Below are 21280 nucleotides of genomic sequence, written 5' to 3'. Positions count from 1 at the left end.
CTTCCTGTGTGTGTTCTGAGTACAGTCTCAATGCATCATGTGGAACTGGTCCTGTAAGGCTGCCTTGTGGGCTCACACAGCGTGGGAAACACTGCTCATCAGTTCACATGATCGACAACACCCACACCTGCAGAAAAGCCGTACCACAACCTTGCCAGAAAAATATGCCAGGGCATTTGAACCTTCCCTAGCAAGTAACACTATGATGCAGTAGAAAACCAGCTTTGAGAGAAATACCATTTGTATTACAGTTTTAGAAGAAAAAAAACTATACATAGGTAACTATGTTCACTGATCTTACTACTCTATATGTTTCTTCCATATAATATATAATAGATGATTTTGCCTTTCGCCAGCTTATGGCCGAGAAAAATAGATGTTCATTCATCTTTTGAGGTTGTACTTACTTAATACATTGGCATTAATGAAAAATCCAAGCCAAGAGCATTCTAGCATTTTCTGACTTGGCAGTTCCATCACACTCTTGAATACGTTCTTCAGTCCCTCTCTGTATTGCTCCTGCCCCACCTTAGCCCCCTGTTCCACGGCCATTCATATTTACTTCCATGCGCAGTTTTCATGTTTGCATTAATTTTTTTGATGAAAACCTTTAAAAGAAATGGTCTGGTTGATTGATGGCAGGCGTTCTTTAAATCTAAATCATACAGCAGGCTGTCATAGCTAGAGAGGTTTCAAAATAGATAGACCAGTTTTGGAGACTTTTTGGGAAAAAAAACTAATCTGTTTTTTGATACTGTGATGGCTGACTTCAAAGTCTATCATCCTAACTGCCGGCTCGATTTCACCCTGGCATGACTCTCTGTTACACCGCCTAAGTGGGGACCTGACTCCCATTCACAGCATCCCTATCGGCAAAGTGTCTCATGAAGCATTTTACAGTTGAGAGTTTCATTTTGCTAAGCATCCTATAAATATACATACATTTGTCACTGGATCAAGTGGACAAGCCCTGGCATGACCGTAGCAGATGCACATCCCTCCGACCGAAATATCCTTGACCGAGTAGTAATACTGCAAAAAAGCAATCCAGGGAGAAATCCTGTTAAGCTGACTGCAAGGTGTAAGTAACAAAAGGGAACATTCACTTAAAAACTTGACTTTCTGCTTTTATCTTTCGTTGGAAGCAAGAGAGAAGGACAGAGGGCTCACAAAAGGTATCAAGTAACTGTTATCATAACCCAGAGAAAGAATGCCTTTCATTTATGTTTGGCGGCCATTTAAAAAATTTCTTTCCCACAGACATACAAAGTCTATGCTGGAGTATTTATTATTTGACAGCAAGTTGTTATGCCAGGGTTGGGGGGGAGGTGGTAATTACAATAATTCCTCATAAAAATGGGTTTATGTAGTTTTGTGAAAGAAAATCTCCCTTGTTGCCATAATAGGAAACTCGGTGATCATTAGTCACATGTGGACTGTTTTACTTGACGGATTTGAAGAAACTCAACATACTTAGAGGAAATCATGCTCAGAACAAAATATGTCTTAACCACATTAAGATGAAATAGAAGGTAATGAACTACAGGATTGATTTAACAAACTTTAAGGAGTAATTTCTATGAGTGCAACATTTGCTTTTTTCATTATTATGTTAAAACGTCCATGTGATTACTTTCTTATCTGAAATTAATATAAGTCTATGTTTTTAATTGTTTTAATCTACCTGGCTATTTTTAAAGATAATTTATAACTATAGTACTAGGCTATTTAAAATTTTTAACTAATATGCATATAACATTTCACAATTGTGAGAGTATTTCACATTATCTTATAGAATCTAGGTAACTATCTCAGTAGTAGATAGTCCTACTATTTCAATCATTCACATTAAAAGAACCCAGCAAGAATAAGTAGGTAAACACAAATCTGAGTTTCCTAACTACAAATTCCATTTTTCCATTTACTTTTTTTCTTTTTCTCTTTGTTTTTGTTGTTTACATAGAGTATCCTTTATAATATTTTTGTTACTTCTATTACTTCATATACCTAGACCTTGACCTTGAAATAAAACTTGCTAGAGGTTTAGGTAATGTAAAAGTCTGCTTCTCACTAACTTCATCACTTAGTAATACAGATATGAACAGGGATATTTGCTCAGAAAGCTGATACAGTACTTTTGTAGATGCTTTTAAAACTAAGAAATCTGTTTTTAAATATAAACGCATAGTGCTTCACTTTTGAGTCATGAAGAGGAGATGAAATTCAATATCCTATTTTTATATATTTAAATTTATACGTAGTGTTTACTGAACTTGAGTACTTTCAAAGGGCTTATTTATATGTTGCATTTTACTGCACTATTTTAAAGGCTCTTGCACAATGAAGTTATAAATAATAGATGTGCCTCCCAACCCCCACTCTGCCTTCTGCAAAAGATGATAAAAGGAACATATTTATTTACATTGATTTTTTTTCTCTGTTAGATATACTGTCGGAAAAGATTAAATTTCACTTCAGAATTACTCAGTCTTCCTCACTGTATATTTTCAAGTCGTGCCAAAATTATAATTAAACATGATTTTTTAAACAAGCAAAGAATCTACACGTTGCAGAAAAATAATGATTACTTCTGCATAAGATAATTTACAATATGCTGCAATATTATGCAAGGGAAAATTGTTTCAGGTTTAGAAAGTACAGGGCACTAAAACATCCAACATGTGTTGTATGGGGATAATCAAACTTTAAAAGTTATTTCTGTGATGATGGAGTGGTGAGGTGTAAGTTAAGTAATGAGAAGAAAATATATATGAGGGGTATTCATGAACTGTGAAAAGTGCTGCCGTTCAATATTTAGTGTGCTGGGTCAGCAATTTGTAACTTGTGGCAATAGTCAGGCCTTTCAGAACTAAGTGCATCATTCTAGAACTAAGTGCTGTGTCTTACCATCTTACTTTCCCTCTACAATCCTATTTCCACCTTCACCTCCAGTCATGTAGTAGATATTCTGTGAGCATGGAGTTTCTTTATGGACTTAGAGCTGAATTGGTAATAATGTCCTAGTTGTGTAGCCACCTATAAGGAGTGCGACATAAACCAGTGAATGTGGTAAGGAGTAGGTAGGAGGAAACACAATTATTACTCATAGGATCTGGACTGATCACGTATGTCACGTATTCCGGCTTAACACTGGAAAACAGCCTTTCTGTGAGCTCCTGTTTTCAAAGAGCTATTAAAAGGGATGCCGTCATTTCTGTTGTTGTTGTTTTTTTTCTGATGTTCTGTTTATAAAAGAAAATAAAACAGTGTAAACAATCTGTTTTCCCCTACAGTAGTGTCTTTTTAAACTATAGCTTGTGACTCAATGAAACATAAAGTTAAATTATTTGAATGGGCAAAATGGTCCACAGAACAGCAACACTCACATCACCTAAGAACTTGCTAGAATTATTCTTTCTCAACTCTGCCCTAGACCTACTGAATCAGAATCTGCATTTCCATAATACCACCAGCTAATTCTATTCACATTAAAGTGTCAGATATATTGTAATGTGTATGTGCATGTGCGTGTGTGCGGACTGAGTTGTGATATAAAATTTAGTTCTTAGTGTGGGTTGTGGCCAAAAATGTTTCAAAGCCACTGCACTTCCTACAATAGTTCCCCAGGGCCAATTATAATAGAACAGATACCTAAAATGACAAGACTAATTTAGTCTTCGAAAATCAGATTACGAACTAGGTATTATAATCTCCATTTTACAAATGGGGAAATGAAAGGTTAAAAATGTTAAGAGTTTGATAAATGTTACATATCTAATAAGTGACAGAGTTTGGATTTGAACCAAGGATGGTTATGCTGAATTTTAGTCTAGCAACAAACCACTCCTACAAATCAATATTAAAGATATCTTGTTAAATTATTTAAAAATTAATTGATTAACAGTAAAAAATATCATTTACAGGCTGCAATACGATTCCTCATAACTTACTCTTCGTGTGACAATCGGGTCAATTTCTCTTGGGTCTTTGTGAGCAAACATCATCAAGTCGGCATTCAGGGTGCGGATTCTCTGAAATCTCAGGCGAATATAGCGAGCGGAGGTGAATTCCAGCAGTTCAGGAGAAGGGTCATCGGCACTTGGTCTCCCATTGATCAAAGAGATGTGTATCTACACAATATGGGAAATGATTTAACAAGGAAAGTTACCAAAAATAAAATATCTGGCTTTCTCTGATTTTTCTCAGAAGAATAAAATTAAGCTTAACTTCTCTCAATTAGGCAGACACAGGTTCATACTTACTCCCTGGAATCTAGTAAAGTAATTGAGGAAGTTTACGGACCTTTTAATACTTGTATAAGCAATTCATTTGTTTATATTTTAAGTGTTCTCTATATACTGTGATTCCCCATTTTCTTTTGTTCCAAGGCATGGCATCTACTTGATTTTCCTAGGATTTCCATAAAATCTTAAGTCGATCATTTTTTTCTGAAACTTATTATGTGCTAAAATTATTTCAGAATCTGGTATATAGTAGGAAACCAGAAAACTTGATTTAAAAAAAAGTTACAAAATATCGGATAAAACAGGAACCCATCAGGAACTTAAAGTAATTCTAAAATTGAAACTATCTAATTATACAGCCTTAAAATATATACAGTGAAAATCGACACATTACAAGGAAACTAGACAAATCTACAGTCACAGTGAGAGATTTCAATAGGTTGTTTTTTTGTTATTTTTTTTTTTTTTAGAAATTGATAGATCAGAGAAAAAATTACCAAAGATTTAACATAGTCTATGAAAAATACACTCTATGAAAATACATTAAAACCTGGATGGAACAGTAAATTTTTTAGGAAAACAATTAGCACAATTGACACCAGAAAAAACAAAATCTAGTCATATAAAAATGGGAGAAATTAGCAAAGAATACCTTCTAAAGGTGCACAAAGCCCACATTCTCTCACAGGGATCTCGGGATAGAGAATTCTAATGAGGGAAAACTGACCAAACCAAAAGTACTCCTATTACAGATAAAAAAATGATTTCCCTAATATCTGAAGAGCTTCTGTAAATCAGCAAGAAAGAAAGATCAACAACTAACACAAAAACCCAAAAGATGTAAAGGACTATTCCAAGAAAAGGAAATATTACTGGCTGTTAAGCTTTCGATAAGTCAATGAACTTCACTCATAATAACAGCAGCTAATTTAAAACACAACAAAAAACTTTTCCAATTTTTTCATGTTGTTGAAACCTAAAAATATGTTTAATACTCTCTGATGGCAAGACTAAAGAGATACAGGCATTCTCAAACACTTACAGGTGTGAGTGTAAATGGCACAGACCACTATGAAGGTGAATTCAGGAATAACTATCAACACTACAAAAGCCTAGAGTTTTGACCTAGAAATTCCACTTATGGGAAAATATCCTACATATATTTTATATATATATATATATATATATATATATATATATATATATATATATGGCATTTTATTGTAATAGCAAAAGACTGCAAACAATCTAATTACCATCGATAATGTACGACTGGTTAAATAAGTTCTGCATCTATATAATGAATTATGTGCACCATACAAAGAAATGAAGAAACTCTCAATATACTCAAGAAGTATAGTACTTCACGTTTTCTGTACTTTGTAAATGCATTATTATTCCCTATACAATAAATCAAATAGAAATTATTCAAGAAACTTGAAATTGACTCATAGGTTTTGGAGAGGAAGCACACACACACACACACACACACACACACGCACACACACATGCACACACACATACACACACATACACAGGAGGCTAAGAAGACTGGGAAGTGAGAAGAGTCTGATACACTGGGAAACTGTGACTTGGGGTCACCCACAGGAATTTTCATCCACTTTTGCAAGATGATAAATCATGTGTGTTAATTATGTTTTTTTGACAGGAGAGGCAATGATATGTTTCCATTCCTAACATCCTGCATTTAGATAATCCCCGAGAGCTTTTACAAACTGACTGCCAATAAACTACCGAATCACTAGAAAAATAAATATAGCAAACTCTGGATGAGAAACTAATTCTGATGCCACAAAGAATAAATTCAAAATGGCTCATGAGAAAAATATGAAATGTCCTAGCTATTTGAGTCTACCTTCGATACTTAGTAGAGAATAAATTCACTGAATCAACACATTTGAGGCTGATAGAATGCAAAATCTTCTAAAACACTGAATCTCAAAATACTGAATACTCTCCCTCTAATGTAGGAAATTCTAAAAGATTTAAGTAGGTCTTGTATATTCCACAGTTCTGGCACCTAGCAGGTGAGCCAGCAATACGTTTAAAATTAAGTTGTCTGTGTGACTTATGAATGTTATCAATTAAGTGTAAAGAATGAATAAATAGACACATGAAGCAGTGAAAATTAGTTACCCTTAGAGATTCTGGCATCCAAAAAATCACCAGTGCCCTTGAATTCATGCTTAAATTTGTATCTTATCAAACTCTTTTCATTGCTTCTAAAAGTGCTCCTTGAAATAAAAGAGAAAATCACCACATGTCCAGGATTAAAATTATTAAATTTTATTTGGTGTTAATGCTATGGGAACCATATTTGTACTGTATATGGAATCAGTCAGTTCCTCATTTAAACATACAGGAACTTTAAAAAATGGTGCACATGCTCTCATTTAGGTTAATAAACCATATGATAGCAACATAAAGGATTCGGCAAAAGAACATTTCTCCTCACAGCTTCGGTATTTTCATCAAGCCACTCTGCCAAGAGATCTTGTGAGTATAGTTAGTCCCAAGCTGTTTCTGGGACATAAAACCAGCCAGCTGTTTGGCCATGTTGTGTGCAGCTTCCTTCTATCATTTTTTTTCCCACTCTCCTTCAAAATAAATCATAATATTAGATAGGATATTTCCACTGGCACTTTGCTGTGTAATTCCAAGTCCACTGGAAAGCTTAGCATACTTCCTGATCTCCTGTGGGGCGACAACTGGAGGGTGTCTATCTTCAAAAAGATGAAAAGTGTCAGTCCTTAAGACCACCGCTGTCTTGCTGCGAGGCCGTGGGAAGCCTGTGGCAGTCTGGTATCTTCTGAAATGATTTCCATTACAGACATGTTGGAGACTGTATGTTCATGCTGTCAGAGGAATTCATTCCAACTGAAAATATCAACCTGATTAACAGCCGGCTTTCTAGATTTTAAAATTATACTCTTCTTTGAAATTAGTTTGCACAGATAAATAAAAATTTAAAAAAAAACATGAGAAATATCTTTGTTTATGACCAAATGTCTAAATCAATATTATACTCTACCCATCTAAATTAATTCTGTTCTTATTAGTGTAAGCATACTCTTTAAATCACATCTCCTTTGCAGATGGATAGATAAGACCTCTGTGGTTTGATAGTGTTTTTGCCTTTATGATTAGAATATAACTTAAAAATAGTTTTTTGCAGCAATTAATCAATTCCAGTATGGATACTTGTCCCTTATTATTATGTTTTTTCTATTTATATTACTACAGTTGTTTTAGATTTCTGGAAGAACTACAATCCTAATAGGTTCCCCAATGATACAAGTTTATTGACTGACTGGATAGGTGGGGGAATTATCGTTAAAGATGATTAACAATTATCAGAAACTTTGAAATGAGTAGTACTCTCTTCACATATTTTAAAATCCCATTTTCTTTCGTATTTTTTATTTGAGAGAGAGTGAGAGAGAGGGCAAGCAGGAGAGAGGGGGCAAATGGTGAGAGAGGGAATCTTAAGCAAGCTCCACACTCAACACAGAGCCCAACGTAGGGCTTGATCCTATGACCTTGGGATCATGACCTGAGCCAAAATCAAAGAGTTGGAAACTCAACCAACTGTGCCACCCAGGTACCCTTAAAATCCCATTTTTATTACTAGTCTTTAAGTGTGCCAATGAAATAAGTACAACAACTTGAAAGTGAGGTGATCCCAGGAGATAGAGCAATAAAGTCCATGGGTGCTGGATGAGATTAGCTATCTAAGCTGTGGTCAAAGAATTTGTATATAAATGGGTGGCTGAGACTCGGGGGAACCTCTTAAATCCAATCATGCTTAATATAATAATTTAGAGAGGGAGAATAAGATTTCAATAACTTTGAAAAATGAGCCTAATCACTTTTATTTTGTCCTGTGAGGAAAAAAAAGGCATATATTTGGAGGAAGGGGTAAGCTGTGGGAAGCTTAGGAAAAGGGGATATAGCAATAATTTGTCACTGTGTTTCCGGCACAGAGCAAAGGTTCTGGTTCTGGCTCCAGGTGGTCAACAGAAACCCCCAAATGACCACTCTTCAGTCCTCACCATACTTGATCCGTTTGCAGCTTTTAAAACAACTGATGACTCCCATGTTTTGGACACCACACTGTCCTGGTCTTCTTCCTACCTCTCCCACTACCTTTCTCAATCTCCCTCACCGTTTCCTACCTTCTCTTCTCCCTGACTTTCTAATATTGGAGTAGTACAGTGCCCAGTCTTTGGCCACCGCTCTTCTATCCACACTTACTCATGTGATGATCCCATCAAAGCTCACCAATGTAAATGCCATCTCTAATTATAGGATTATATAATAATTCTATATAATATATGTATAATTATATATATGATTAATGGAAGTAAAACACATCCCGTGGCAAAAAATACATATGTGCATATGTACATACATACCATCTATACTGAAGTCTCCCACACCTGTATCTTCAGGCCTAACCTCTCCTCTGAAGGTCAGGATGCAGAATCCAACTGCCTTCTGGATATACTGATGTGGCTCTCAAATAGGTGTCTCAACCTTATATCTCACACTGAGCTCCTGCTCTTCATTCCTCAGTCTTCCCAACTTCACTAAATAATTTCAGCTTTACAGCTACCCAGGACCAACAACTTGGGAGTCCCGCTTGACTGCTTTTGTTTTCTGTGTTCCGGCATCCAATTTGTCTACAATCTTCTTAGCTTTACCCTCAAAATCTATCCAGCACCCAAGCACTTCTCACCACCTCCCCTAAAGCCCTCTTGGTGTAGACTCCCCCTCAGGCACCGCAGGAACTTCCCAGCAGTGCTCGCTCCTACCACTCTCACCACTCTAGAATGTATTTGCAACCATAGCAGCTATTTGTTTATTTGTTTGTTATGGTTGTTTCAAGTTTTTAGTAAATGTGTCCATGAACTTATTCTTTGTATCTTCTGAAAACAAAAATCGCAAGTTTAATATTAATGATTTAAAATACTGTACACCAGGGGCGCCTGGGTGGCTTGGTCGGTTGAGCGTCCGACTCCCATCGGGCTCTGTGCTGACAGATAGGAGCCTGGAGCCTGCTTCGGATTCTGTGTCTCCCTCTCTCTCTGCCCCTCCCCTGCTCATGCTCTGTCTCTCTCTCTCTCTCTCTCTCTCTCTCTGTCAAAAATAAATAAATGTTTAAAAAAATTTAAATACTGTACACCAAAGCCTACTCTCACTATGCTGCATGTTAGTCCATGATTTCTTTACTTCTGTTAGCCAGATGACCTTCAGGAATTTCTGCAGAGAGTCCTCTTCAGCAGATTATATGCAAGAAGTGAAAAGTGGCCAGCAACTATCCGAAAGAGGGTGAGCCACAGCAAAAGAGGCCCATTCCCAGCGCAAGCCCCGTGCCATAATCATATTCATCGTGAGCAGACTGCACCCAAGTTGTCATTTCCTGAATGGGAGCAAATGTTCTTAGTCTCTCCTCTATGCTTGGCGCTTCAACAACTATCTTGCATATTCTCTTGAGCTCTGCATCTGTTTCAGGGAGCTCTCTAAAAATTCCTTTGAAAACATAGTTCCACTCCTGTCATTATTTTCCTTAAAACCTTCCAATGCCTTTCTATTTCACCATCAATAAAAGCCAAAATCTTTACAATGAACTCAAATGATCCCAATGCCATTTGTACCTCAAAACACTGACAAAGAAAACAGTAACTTCAAGAACTCCTTTCCTGCTCTTTCTCTACTCACAATACTCCAGCTAGACTGCCATCTTTGCTAGAACATGCCAGATAGGATTTGGCCTTTGGAACTTCGTACTTGGGGTTCCCTTGCCTGGAATGTTCTCTTCCCAGATACTGCAATGCTCACTTTCTCATCTCTTTCCAACCTTGCTTAGATGAGGTCTTCTCGGTGACTCTCTAATTACAGTGCAAATTTCGTCCTGGCATTTACTCTTCTTGCTACCTGCTTCAATGTTGTCCATAGTACTTTTCTTCTACCATAACATGAAGATGATTTGCTTATTTACCATAATGATTATTTCTCTCCCCTCTCTGGATCATAAATCCCAAGAGTTCAGGAATTTTTATCTGTTTACTTAACTGAAATAATCCCCAGCATGTAGGACAGCATCTAGCAAAACTTAAGTGTTAAGTATAAATTTCTGAATAAATGCTACTTAAGTAAATCCTAAGTATTTAGCAAATTCAACTAGCTTTCTACCTCAAAAGCAATTTCATAAATTAATGAAATTTTCTTAATATTAGATGAGTAAATCTTTGAGTGTGCAAATATTTCCACAAAATGAAATTAAAGTCAGTAATCCCCTGTATCATGGTCTACCCAAGCATTTTGAGTTAAGTTGATTTTGAGAAAATTAGGAAATTAACAGCTTTGATTCATGATTTTCTTAAATCAAAGTCTACTGCATTTATTTTTACTGGTTAAACATTAGTTAACGTTATTCTCTTTTATATCAGGGTTTCACTTAACAGGCTATTCTCAGCTGGGAAGAACTAATAAATATGTTTTCTGAGTCATGAGACATGTATGTGAACTTAAGATCTACTCAACCCTATGTTGTCAGCAGAGCAAAGTGGACCTTTCCCATTGTGTAGATTTTTCTTTTCTTTTCTTTTTTAATTTTTTTAAAAAATGTGTATTTATTCTTGAGAGAGAGAGAGGTAGAGCACAAGCGGGGGAGGGGCAGAACGAGAGGGTGACACAAAATTCGAAGCAGGCTCCAGGCTCTGAGCTGTCAGCACAGAGCCCAACGTGGGGCTTGAACTGAAACGCGGTGAGAACGTGACCTGAGCTGAAGTCGGACGCTTAACCAACTGAACCCGTCCAGACGTCCCTGGTTAGTTTTTTATGCAAATTGTATTCTGGCTATCTCAGTGTCCAACCCATAAATTTGAAGTACTATTATTTACAAAAGAGTTCATAAAAAACAATAAATTATATTAAAATTATAGAACAGATTCCTTAAACTCTATGGACTTGCAAGAACAATCAATAAGGTTAATTGACAGTGACATAGTGCCTTATTTCTAGAAGAAGTGTTTTTTTGCTAAAATATATAATCATCTTTATGGATTGTTTAGTTTTGTTAGATGTAACTGAATAGTTATTAAGAAATAACCTTCCTTACCTTATCAAAAATTTTTTTTATTGCAATTTGTTAAACCCTTTCAAATCAATGCATTATTTTTAAAGACTTAAAAATGTGAACATTTATGAATATATGAAAATTAAGGCCTGGGTAATAAAAATACACCAAACAAAGAATAATGTGACATAATATATCATTTATAACACCAGTTAATAAAATATCTAAACATTTCATACTGGAGATTTTCCTATCAAGAATCTTTAGGGCCTTAATGAGGAAATGCGATACTATGAATTTAACCTTTTTTCAGTCCATTTTTTCTAGTTATATCAAACACAGTTTATTGAAGTCCTCATTCCAGTTTCCTTTTCCCCATATTTTGTTATTTGTTCCAACTAATAGCTGGCATTTTAATGATTATTTTTGTTAAGTCAATCATTGCTCATTTGTGCATCCAGGAAATGAAGTACTATGAAGGCTTAAAACACATGCTTACAAAGTTTATCTCTGGTCCACCTCTTCACACTTCAATATTTCTCATTCATTCATTTAGCCAATCATTCATTCAAAAATATTTATTGGCTACTTACTATATTCCAAATCACTGAGTCATTTTTCACTTCTCATTTTGTGCTGTGGTCTATCTCATCTCCGGGCTCCTTTTCCAAACACCTTGTCTGTCTCCCCACTGCTCCCTGTTTGCACAGATATACTTTATGTATCATTCATGTCTCAGCGCTGATGCCAATTCTTTCTACCATGAACACCTCTGTGTCCTGTGTAGGAGCTCCTCTTGTGAATTCTCTGAGCTCCCGTGACTCTCCCCTATTATCACAGCCTGTTTACTTGCTTGTGTTGTATCTGTTAATAGACTATAAGTTCAATGAGAATGGGAACTTTGTCTTATTTCCAATATAGTCCCAGGGCTTAACATAGTGAGTAGTACATAGTAGATTCTCAATAATTATTTACTGAAAGAATAAATCAATATCTGTGCCCAAATATTAGAGACTATGATAGAACCTCCAACCAGCTAACCCTTTCCTCATTTACAAATCATGGATTATGTATGTCATTTTAAAATTGATTTTGTAAAATTAAAAATGGAATCACCCTATGACCCAACAATAGCACTGCTAGGAATTTACCCAAGGGATACAGCAGTGATGATGCGTAAGGGCATATGCACTCCAATGTTTATAGCAGCACTTTCAACAATAGCCAAATTATGGAAAGAGCCTAAATGTCCATCAACTGACAAATGGATAATATATACAATGGTTTAAATATACAATGGAATACTACTTGGCAATGAGAAAGAATGAAATCTGGCCATTTGCAACAACACTGATGGAACTGAAGGGTATTATGCTAAGTGAAATAAATCAGTCAGAGAAAGACAGATACCATATGTTTTCACTCATATGTGCATCTGGAGAAACTTAACAGAAGACCATGGGGAAGGTGAAGGGGGAATAAAGAGCTACAGAGAGGAAGGGAGGCAAACCATAAGAGATGCTTGGATACTGAGAACAAACTGAGGGTTGATGGGGCTGGAGGAGAGGGGAAAGTGGGTGATGGGCATTGAGGAGGGCACTTGTTGGGATGAGTACTGGGTGTTGTATGGAAACCACTTTGACAATAAATTATATTAAAATTAAATTAAAATTAAATTGATTTTGTACATATTTTACCTGTATTTTTAAATCCAATTATTGGATGTACATCAAGAATTTTAGCATGAATTTCGCATACCATAATTGAATAAATCTCACTAGAACTGCAACAGTTCAAGTTCCTAAAAAGACATAGGAGTATCTCTGTAGTCCTATTATTTAGATAAATCAACAACAATAAAAAATACTTAAGCTGAAGAGAAAAATAATGGAGTATATGTGTAGAAAGGTGTACTTCCCTTCAGATGCCTCAACATTCTTACTTAACAGAACTAGAAAGATTTTTTTCATACATAGTACAATGCACTGACTTAGTTTGGAAGGTCCTTAATAAATATCCCATCATCATTAGAAGTTTACAAGCCTAACCAAAACTACTCTTCCATGGTTCGTGACTACTGAGCTACACGAAAAGTAATATTTTAATATATAAAATGTCAAGGACTGTGTATGACTTTAACTTCCTTAACTAACACATTTCAATACCGGGAAACATTGTCTTAATGAACCATTTAAATATGACTGTATCATTGACTATTCTATCCTTAAGCCTAGTCTTAATGGATCTTCCATTATCCTGTAAGACAATATTTTGCTTTTGACACTGACTTGGTTCCAACCGCCGCTGAAATTTAAATTGCTTTTCTCCTGTTTTTCTCCTTCTCTTTCTCCTTCTTCCTTTTTTCTTTTTTTTCATAATTATAATTCTTGCATTTGTCATTTCTGGATGACATCTTTACCTTCCATGAACTATTTAAACAGATTCTTCACTGTTAAAATAGTAGTCATTAATAAATTGTAGCATAATACTAAAACCAGTTCTCTTCAAAGAGTATTTGTCATGTTTTTACTTTTCTTCTCTCCTAGTTAAATTAGTTAAAATATTGCCCTCCAAAGGTTTGCATAGCTTCTCTACTGGTCAAAGAATACCTCTCTGTCTTGTCTATCTCTCTCTCATTTTATATCAGTTACTTCTTTTTTCTACCAACAGCACATTTTGTGTGGTAGCACTAACTCATGTGTAACTACTCAATACACAAAAGGACAACATTTTTTAGAAAAATGAAAAATAGAAGCAAAGTCTCAGATGGTTTAGGAGTTTCAATGTTCTCAAAATTTCAAAACTGGTATGGTCCTGTTTTCCAAAAGCTTCTGGTGGTCTTCTTGCTTTCTACAACTCAAACCAAACCAGCAAAACATTTTCTTCTAATCCACTTGTTCAAGAGAAGCTTAAGTTAGTTCCATCTGAAATATGCCCAGATGGGTTAACCATAATCCATCATAACTGAATGGAAGATCTCAGTATCATTCCCACTGGTCATGATGTATACAAGGAACAATGACAACTAAATCCCTAAAGTTTTCAAAAAGAGAAAACTATTACCAAGTGCAAATATAATTCCCCCTACCCTTTTATGTGTGCTCTAAAAGAATCTTGACAGGCGGGTGCTCATTGTACCTCTATTTTAAAATTTATGATTATTTTCAAATAATGATTTTTAATTTTTTTAATGTTTTTATTTATTTTTGAGAGAGAGACAGAGAGTGAGCGGGGGAGGGTCAGAGAGAGAGGAGCAGAATCCGAAGCAGGCTCCAGGTTCTGAGCTGTTAGCACAGAGCCTGATGTGGGACTCGAACCCATGAAAGCAAGATTACGACCTGAGCCATAGTTGGCCACTTAACCAATTGAGTCACCCAGAAACCCCTCAAGTAAGAATTTTTAAAGAGTACTCCAAGTTAAAAATTCCTTATTACTTGTGTTTTTCCTTTTCCAGCTAAAGTATATAATATTTGCATGGAAAAAAGAAGAGTTGTCAAAATAGGTTTTCTTGATCTCTTTTGGGAGCTTCTCATTTAAATTTTATCAAATGCACATGCCATTACTAAATCTTTGTGCTGTCAAGCTAAGACTATATAGGGATCCAGACATCTTCTGAAATTCATAGCCAGGAAAGAATCTGAGAGGAGTTGCTTCAGCGCAGACCATGAAGGAAAGTCACCAGAAGGAAAGTTCTCTCACTCTCCTCTAACATTTGCTTTGTGCCAAATTTTGTTTTGGGTGTGCCTCCACCAGAGACAGACTGAGACAATAGTTTTGTTAGTCATCTATTCCAACTTCACAGCTAGTTCAGAAATTTCTTTGCAACATAAAAACAATAGTTACTATTGTGTACTTACTGGATACCAGACCTTCTTGCATGTGATGTGTGTATACTAATTCATAGAGTATTAACTTATTTAAAGCTTTCGACAATCCTTTGAGGTTGGTGTTGTTATTATGTCCTTTTTTAAGTTTATTTAATTTGAGATTGAGAGAGAGAGAGAGAGCGAACACAAGTGGGGGAGGGGCAGGGAGGGAGAGAGAAAATCTCAAGCAGGCTCCGGGCTGTCAGCCTAGAGCCTGAAGTAGGTCTCAATCCCACAAACTATGAGATCATGACCTGAGCCAAAATCAAGCGCTGGCCACTTAACTGACTGAGCCACCCAGGCACCCCTGTTATGTCCTTTTTTAACAAGAGAAAACATATATTGGCATTTTAACAATATGGCTAGGTTCATATAGGTAAGATTTGTTCCAGTTCTGACTTTGTTGGTTGAGCTCCTCAGCCCGACACCACACTACCTCATAGACTGGAAGTTGTATAAGTGCTTGTTGAACAAATGAAAGTCAGTCATCGAGGCACTATTTGCAGACTTCTAGCAACAAGAAGCTCGCCTCTGGGAGGAGAACCTTTCCCATGCACCTTCCCTCCATTCTTTCATTTGCCTTACTTGCATTTCAATCCTATCCATGACTGACCCTAGTATTTTAATTCCACTTTCTCTTTATTACCCTGCTCTTGCTCCTCTGGAATTATCTATATTGTTTGATGTCCCCAGCTCTTGGCTTTTCTTCATTAATTTGAGTCAGATTTATCCTACTGGTTTTATCCACTTTAAACTTTGTGAGGGAGATTGCTTAATATGCTCCAGGGTACCACTCAGGACCCACCACTAGAACAGATGGAGGCCGGCCTCCCGAGAAGGGGCAGGGATGAAGAAGAGTAAAGAACAAAGGATCACTAAGCCAAGAACAATCTCAGACCTGATTCACACTTCCTGACATTGATCCTTCTCAGTAGTGGTCCTCCTGGTAAACAGATGCATAGCTCACAACCAGAACATGTCTAAGAGTTGAAGTCTAAAGCATCAGTTATCCAGAAAAGAACTAACAACCTCCAAGGTCTTACTAACATCACAGTAATGAAATGGGTTATGACACATTTAGTACTTAAGGATTAAGCATTCACTGGTGCGCAAAAGAATTAATTTACAGCTTACAGAAAAATCTACTAAGTAGGAAGTACTAAAATCTTAAATTATAGAAAGAAGGGGAAAAGAATATGCTAATACCAAACATAAATATCTGTGAAACTAACATGCTTTTCCTTACCGTGGAGAGCTGTTAGAGAAAGTCCCAGACAGAAAAAAGCCACCAAGAGTACAAGTGACCCACATTGGTAGGACAGAACAATCAGTACACTTGAAAGATATAATAAGAGCACAAAGGAAAACTTAAGCAACATTTTCCTGTTTTGTTCTCCGTCCTCGTGTGGGAACACTTGTTTAAAATTAAAATAAAATCTTGGAGCAGGAAGTCTAAATACTGCGCCAAATCCTGTGTCATTAGATTGGAACAAAACCTAGACGAGTGCTTGAAAAAGAAATTCAGAATTCAGTCTCTCTTCCATTCTTATTCTCTGACTCAAGGGCTCCAGAGAGCAATTGTGTGCGTGTGTGTGTTTGTGTGCGTGTGTGTGTTTGTGTGTGTGTGTGTGTGTGTGTGTTGTAAATATATAAATGAAACACTGTAAAAGTACATTAATTTGATTTTTATCCCATTTATATAAAAGCAGCATTTGGCGGGGGGGCTGTTGATGCTCTCACGTAGGTTCATGTTCAGAAAGGTTCTACCTCAAACAAGGTATGAGAGACTTTAAATTATGAAGTGATACTTCTGGTTAGGGAAGAGTTTGTACACAGACATACGTTTCTCGGGATTGAGCATGTCCCCCTAGGCTGCCTCTGTATTTCTAACATCTGTAACATATCTGCACGCTAACTGGTGTCCCTATGGTGACTGCCCACGTGCCTTCATCCTTGAATCCTTGCCTGTTCACTCCCTGCTCTCACCAAATTAGGGACAGGCAGGCTCACTCTCTGAACGTTCCTTTCTTTGCCACCTTCCTCTCCTCTCTTATTTTTGCTCATGTTATTAACTTATTGTTGTTTCCATATCCATATCTTTACTTCTCCCTCTCTCTCTTCTATCCTTCTCTTTCTCTCTCTCTCTAAAACTCTTATCTTGCCTCATGTCATCTGTAGAGTGAAATTGTACATGGTTGGTCAAATTTCTAGGCTTTCAAGTGAAATCACATGTTCTATTATCTAATTATGGCCTCTATCCCAGTTTTTTGAAACTATAGGTTTCCCCTTTCCAATCTTAAGATTTTTCACTGCACAAAGAGTAAAATAATAAACAAGAAAAAAATAAGGTGTTTTTTTTTTTTACAGAACAAAACTTTTTCATTCCATACCTGAGGGAGTTTTATTCCAGTGGGTTTTTAAACCTGAGTACCAATGAGTCTGTGTGTATGATGGTAAGGATGCCTGTACATGTATGCTTTTCTAGTTTTGGTGAGGCTAAGCTTGTGCCAGATGCTTTGTGTCATTGTGTGCATGTGTGTTTGTGTGTATTTTGAGATAGTTAATCACAGTTTAGGACCATGTGTGTTGGAGACAGACTGCTTGAGTTCAGATTCTGGCTCGGCCACGGACTACTGGTATGAATTTAGGCACCTTAATCTCCGTGTCTCAATTTCCCATGTAAAAGGTAAAATACCTGCATATCGTGCTGTTTGCTGAATCAAAAGAGGTAATTCATACCCAAACAGAAAAATGCGTAGCACATACAAAAAACTATTAGGTGGTGGTTGTCGTTACTCTTGAGAAAGTCAGAAAAATAATACAAATGGTTTTGTGTCTCTCTGCTAAGCAGGATATGCTGCACCCTTTACAGAAGTTACCTATTACCAACCTGGATGGCATCAGACAACATAAATAGCAGTGGCAAAGTTCCCTCCCACGATGGAAAGGTGATTCTGGAAATGCCAAGAACGTTGGACATCCATGGGAGACTACGCATCAAGAGCAGGCCATGTGCCTGCATTTTACCTTCTTATTCATATCCGATTTTGCACAAGTAACGAAGACAAAGAAAGATCAGAGGGACTTCCTGGCTCAAATCTCCTCCAGCTCTGTGCTGGGCCGTCGCTCTGGGGATGGCCTATATTTCCATCTGCCGACATGCCGGCCTTCGGGGCTGACGACACAGTAGGTGACCAAGTGCCAACACTAGGGTTGCAGGAAAAGGAGGCTGTACAACGACTGACATCTGGGCAGGAGTTGGTGAGAAGACAAAGATGATAAAGAAACGGATGTGATGTGAGAAGGGACTCTACACATCTGACCTCATGCTGAAAATTTCATTGGCGTCACCAGGTTTGCAGCACGCACTGTGATGTGCACCGAGCATTCAGCAATATCAAAGTTTTTAAAAAGGGCTTCATTGAGAAGGTTTAGTGTGAACTTTGCCTGCTTTATTGAACAACAGCAATAACAAACACGAACCATGTCAACAGTATCCAACATTCAGGTTCCTCCCATTGTTCTGTAACAGAGGTGGATCATAATCATTTATTTACTAGGTTTGTAGGCTGCTGGCTCTGCATACCCCTGACATCTGCACAGCACCAACAGATCTCTAGTCCCTTCAAAGACACAGAGTGCACCAAGGGACCTCTCCTCCCACACAACCAGAGGATGAAGTTTTCTGTAGATTGACTGAGTACACAGTGTTCTTGTTCCTTTGCTGGATTCACACTAATAACTGACCACAGGAAGCCGCAGGGCCATGCCCTCAAAGAAGCTCTGATACAGCTCGTGATGTTGGTTAGCTGGCAGGGGGTGGGGACATGCTGAAATTCGGGGCCTCATTTTCTGCAGGAATTCATGCAGACTTGTGAATATTAGACACATTAAAACTTGAGAAAAATGAAGAAACCGCTGGTACAAGGTCACTGATCATTACTGTAAGTTATTTATCTAAAGTGGATTTTGTTTCACAACATTCCCTTTTCTCTTTCCTCTTGACAAACACAGTGTGAATGAAAGGTAAAGGGAATAAAACATTTAATCAATCATCCAGGGGCCAGGGCTGAATTGTTTTCTGTTATACATTGGCTGCCAAGTTCGCAGAATCAGGTTTGTTTTCAATTATTTGCAATATGCTTTCCCAGAAGAATTTATAATAGGCTGTTTAGGCACTGTTCCCTTTTCTATTAATGACAAAAATACAACTGTTCCTTCTTAGCAAAAAGAAAAGGAGTTAAATTAGCAAAATTGTTATAAATAGTGCTGCCGGGCTTAAGAGTTTTGGGTTTGTTTTCATTCTAAACTGGCTCCAATGAAAAATGGTAACAAGATGGTTTCATTTCTTCTTCCCTCTCACTGTGCTTATTTCCAAAATAAGAAGCTAACAGTCTCTTTTGGAGATAGTTTATACTAATTACACCTGTAAAATGCACATACACTTAAAGATGAGTGTAGGTCATGCCTATCCGTGTGGCCTTTGTGGTGGTTATAGCTGTGAATGTGGTTCCCTGAAAAAAAGGTACAGTGTAAGACCAGTGAGTATTCGTGGGCCAGAATGCAATGCTTCTAACTTCTCCACTTCTAGAACGCCCTTCTCTCGTTCATATCAGCCTTCCCTGACCTGTATCTTTTCTCTAGTCCTCCCATATCCCACCACTATCACCATCTTCAGCATCTCTAAGTCCGATAAGCTATGAACGAAAGTCTTCGACTCATTAATAGGAGATGCCATTCCTTATATGAGGTCTAGCTATGGCGGTCTTCTGGGAAATACAAGTAAGATTCTCTGAATTCCTATTTATTTGCATCCCCAAGGGGCTGATTACCTCCCGGGAAGACGATGTACAGACTTTTCTAATTCTAATCACCTCGCTCCACAGGGTAGGGTCAGAGACCACAAGGGCCATGCTGCAAAGCCCTTTTACCAGAGTACATCCCTAAAAACCTGGTTTTTAAAAATCTTGGGCCCATGACTGGCGTCAGTATGGACGCCAGTATTTGTGGGTTTTTTTCTGAAAATCTGATTAATATCCATCGCCCTCTTTAACTTCTTTTCTGATAATTCACCTTCTTTTCTGTTTCTCACCCTTTCTTCCCTATCATTATTAAGCTCTTTCACAGATACATCCTGACCTTCCTATCCTCTGGTAATGTGCTTTAGCTGAATTAATCCTTCCTCTTAACTGCTGTATCTATACCACTGTTTCTTTAAAATTCCTTTACTGAGCCTCTAAAGTATGTTATTTAAAAAAATTAAATATTTAACTTATTCTCAATTCCAATTCAACACATTGTATATACTTGGATCTCTTCTGTAACATTTATATATTCCTATTTGCTTCCCGTGGTATATTTAACAAACAACATGACGGTACTGATAAAGAGAAAGGAAAACATTCTTTTAAGACCTAAACCTCATATCAAATTATACAATCAGTAGAGAAGCACACATCCACCACCAACGATCTTGTTTCTTCTTCAAGTAAAACATACATAGGTCAACAAACTAGTGAGCAACTTAAAAATAAGCAACCCAGAATTTATACCTCTAAATGAGTGCTGTCCTTTCCAAATAATTATTTTGAAGTGTACTACTTATAACAATATTGCCTTTTCCCTAATCATTGTAATACTTCTTGTGCTTTTCATTAGTCCTGATAATTTCCTGTAAGTGGCAGGAGGAAGTCTATTTCAAAAACAGAGATTAATGAGGAAAAAGAAAATAGGTCACAAATATTAAAAGCCAGAATAGAAATAGAAAGGCAAGCTGGAGATAGAATAGGACACAGATCACAGAGCCTGCCCGCATGTTTCCTCCACTACCCATAATTCCAGAGCTCTTGTCCGCTGCAGCATATCTTAGGAATCAACCACAGGGAAGTACTGGGAAATATTAACGATTTGAAAAAGGAACTGGTAACCAGAGATAGTTTACCTGAGAAATCTTTTCCTTCATTATAAAATCAAATCCTTGCAGCCCACTGAAGGAAGACAAATAATCATTCACCATGGAAAGGGTTTTACTAGGTCAGTCACTTATACAAAAAGACTTAGAGTTGGAA

General features: G+C 37.1%; 1 protein-coding gene across 4 annotated transcripts in view; it reads right to left on the bottom strand.

Moving 5' to 3' along the window:
- Window positions 1–21280, bottom strand: part of LAMA2 (laminin subunit alpha 2) — a 609036-nt gene that overhangs the window by 363791 nt on the left and 223965 nt on the right. For 3 of the 4 annotated variants that reach the window (XM_042939791.1, XM_042939793.1, XM_042939792.1), the window contains exons 6-7: window positions 3951–4130; window positions 943–1032 (exon numbers count right to left, since the gene is read on the bottom strand). In XM_042939791.1, coding sequence (XP_042795725.1) covers window positions 943–1032; window positions 3951–4130 — 270 coding nt within the window. Of the gene's footprint in view, window positions 1–942; window positions 1033–3950; window positions 4131–18239; window positions 18655–21280 lie in introns of those variants that run through there. The other variant, XM_042939794.1, reaches the window with a different exon arrangement.

The sequence above is a fragment of the Panthera leo genome, chromosome B2 (assembly GCF_018350215.1).
Source record: "Panthera leo isolate Ple1 chromosome B2, P.leo_Ple1_pat1.1, whole genome shotgun sequence".
Lineage (NCBI taxonomy): Eukaryota > Metazoa > Chordata > Mammalia > Carnivora > Felidae > Panthera > Panthera leo.
The sequence above is the reverse complement of the archived record's forward strand: the minus strand, read 5'-3'. Positions and strand labels throughout refer to the sequence as shown.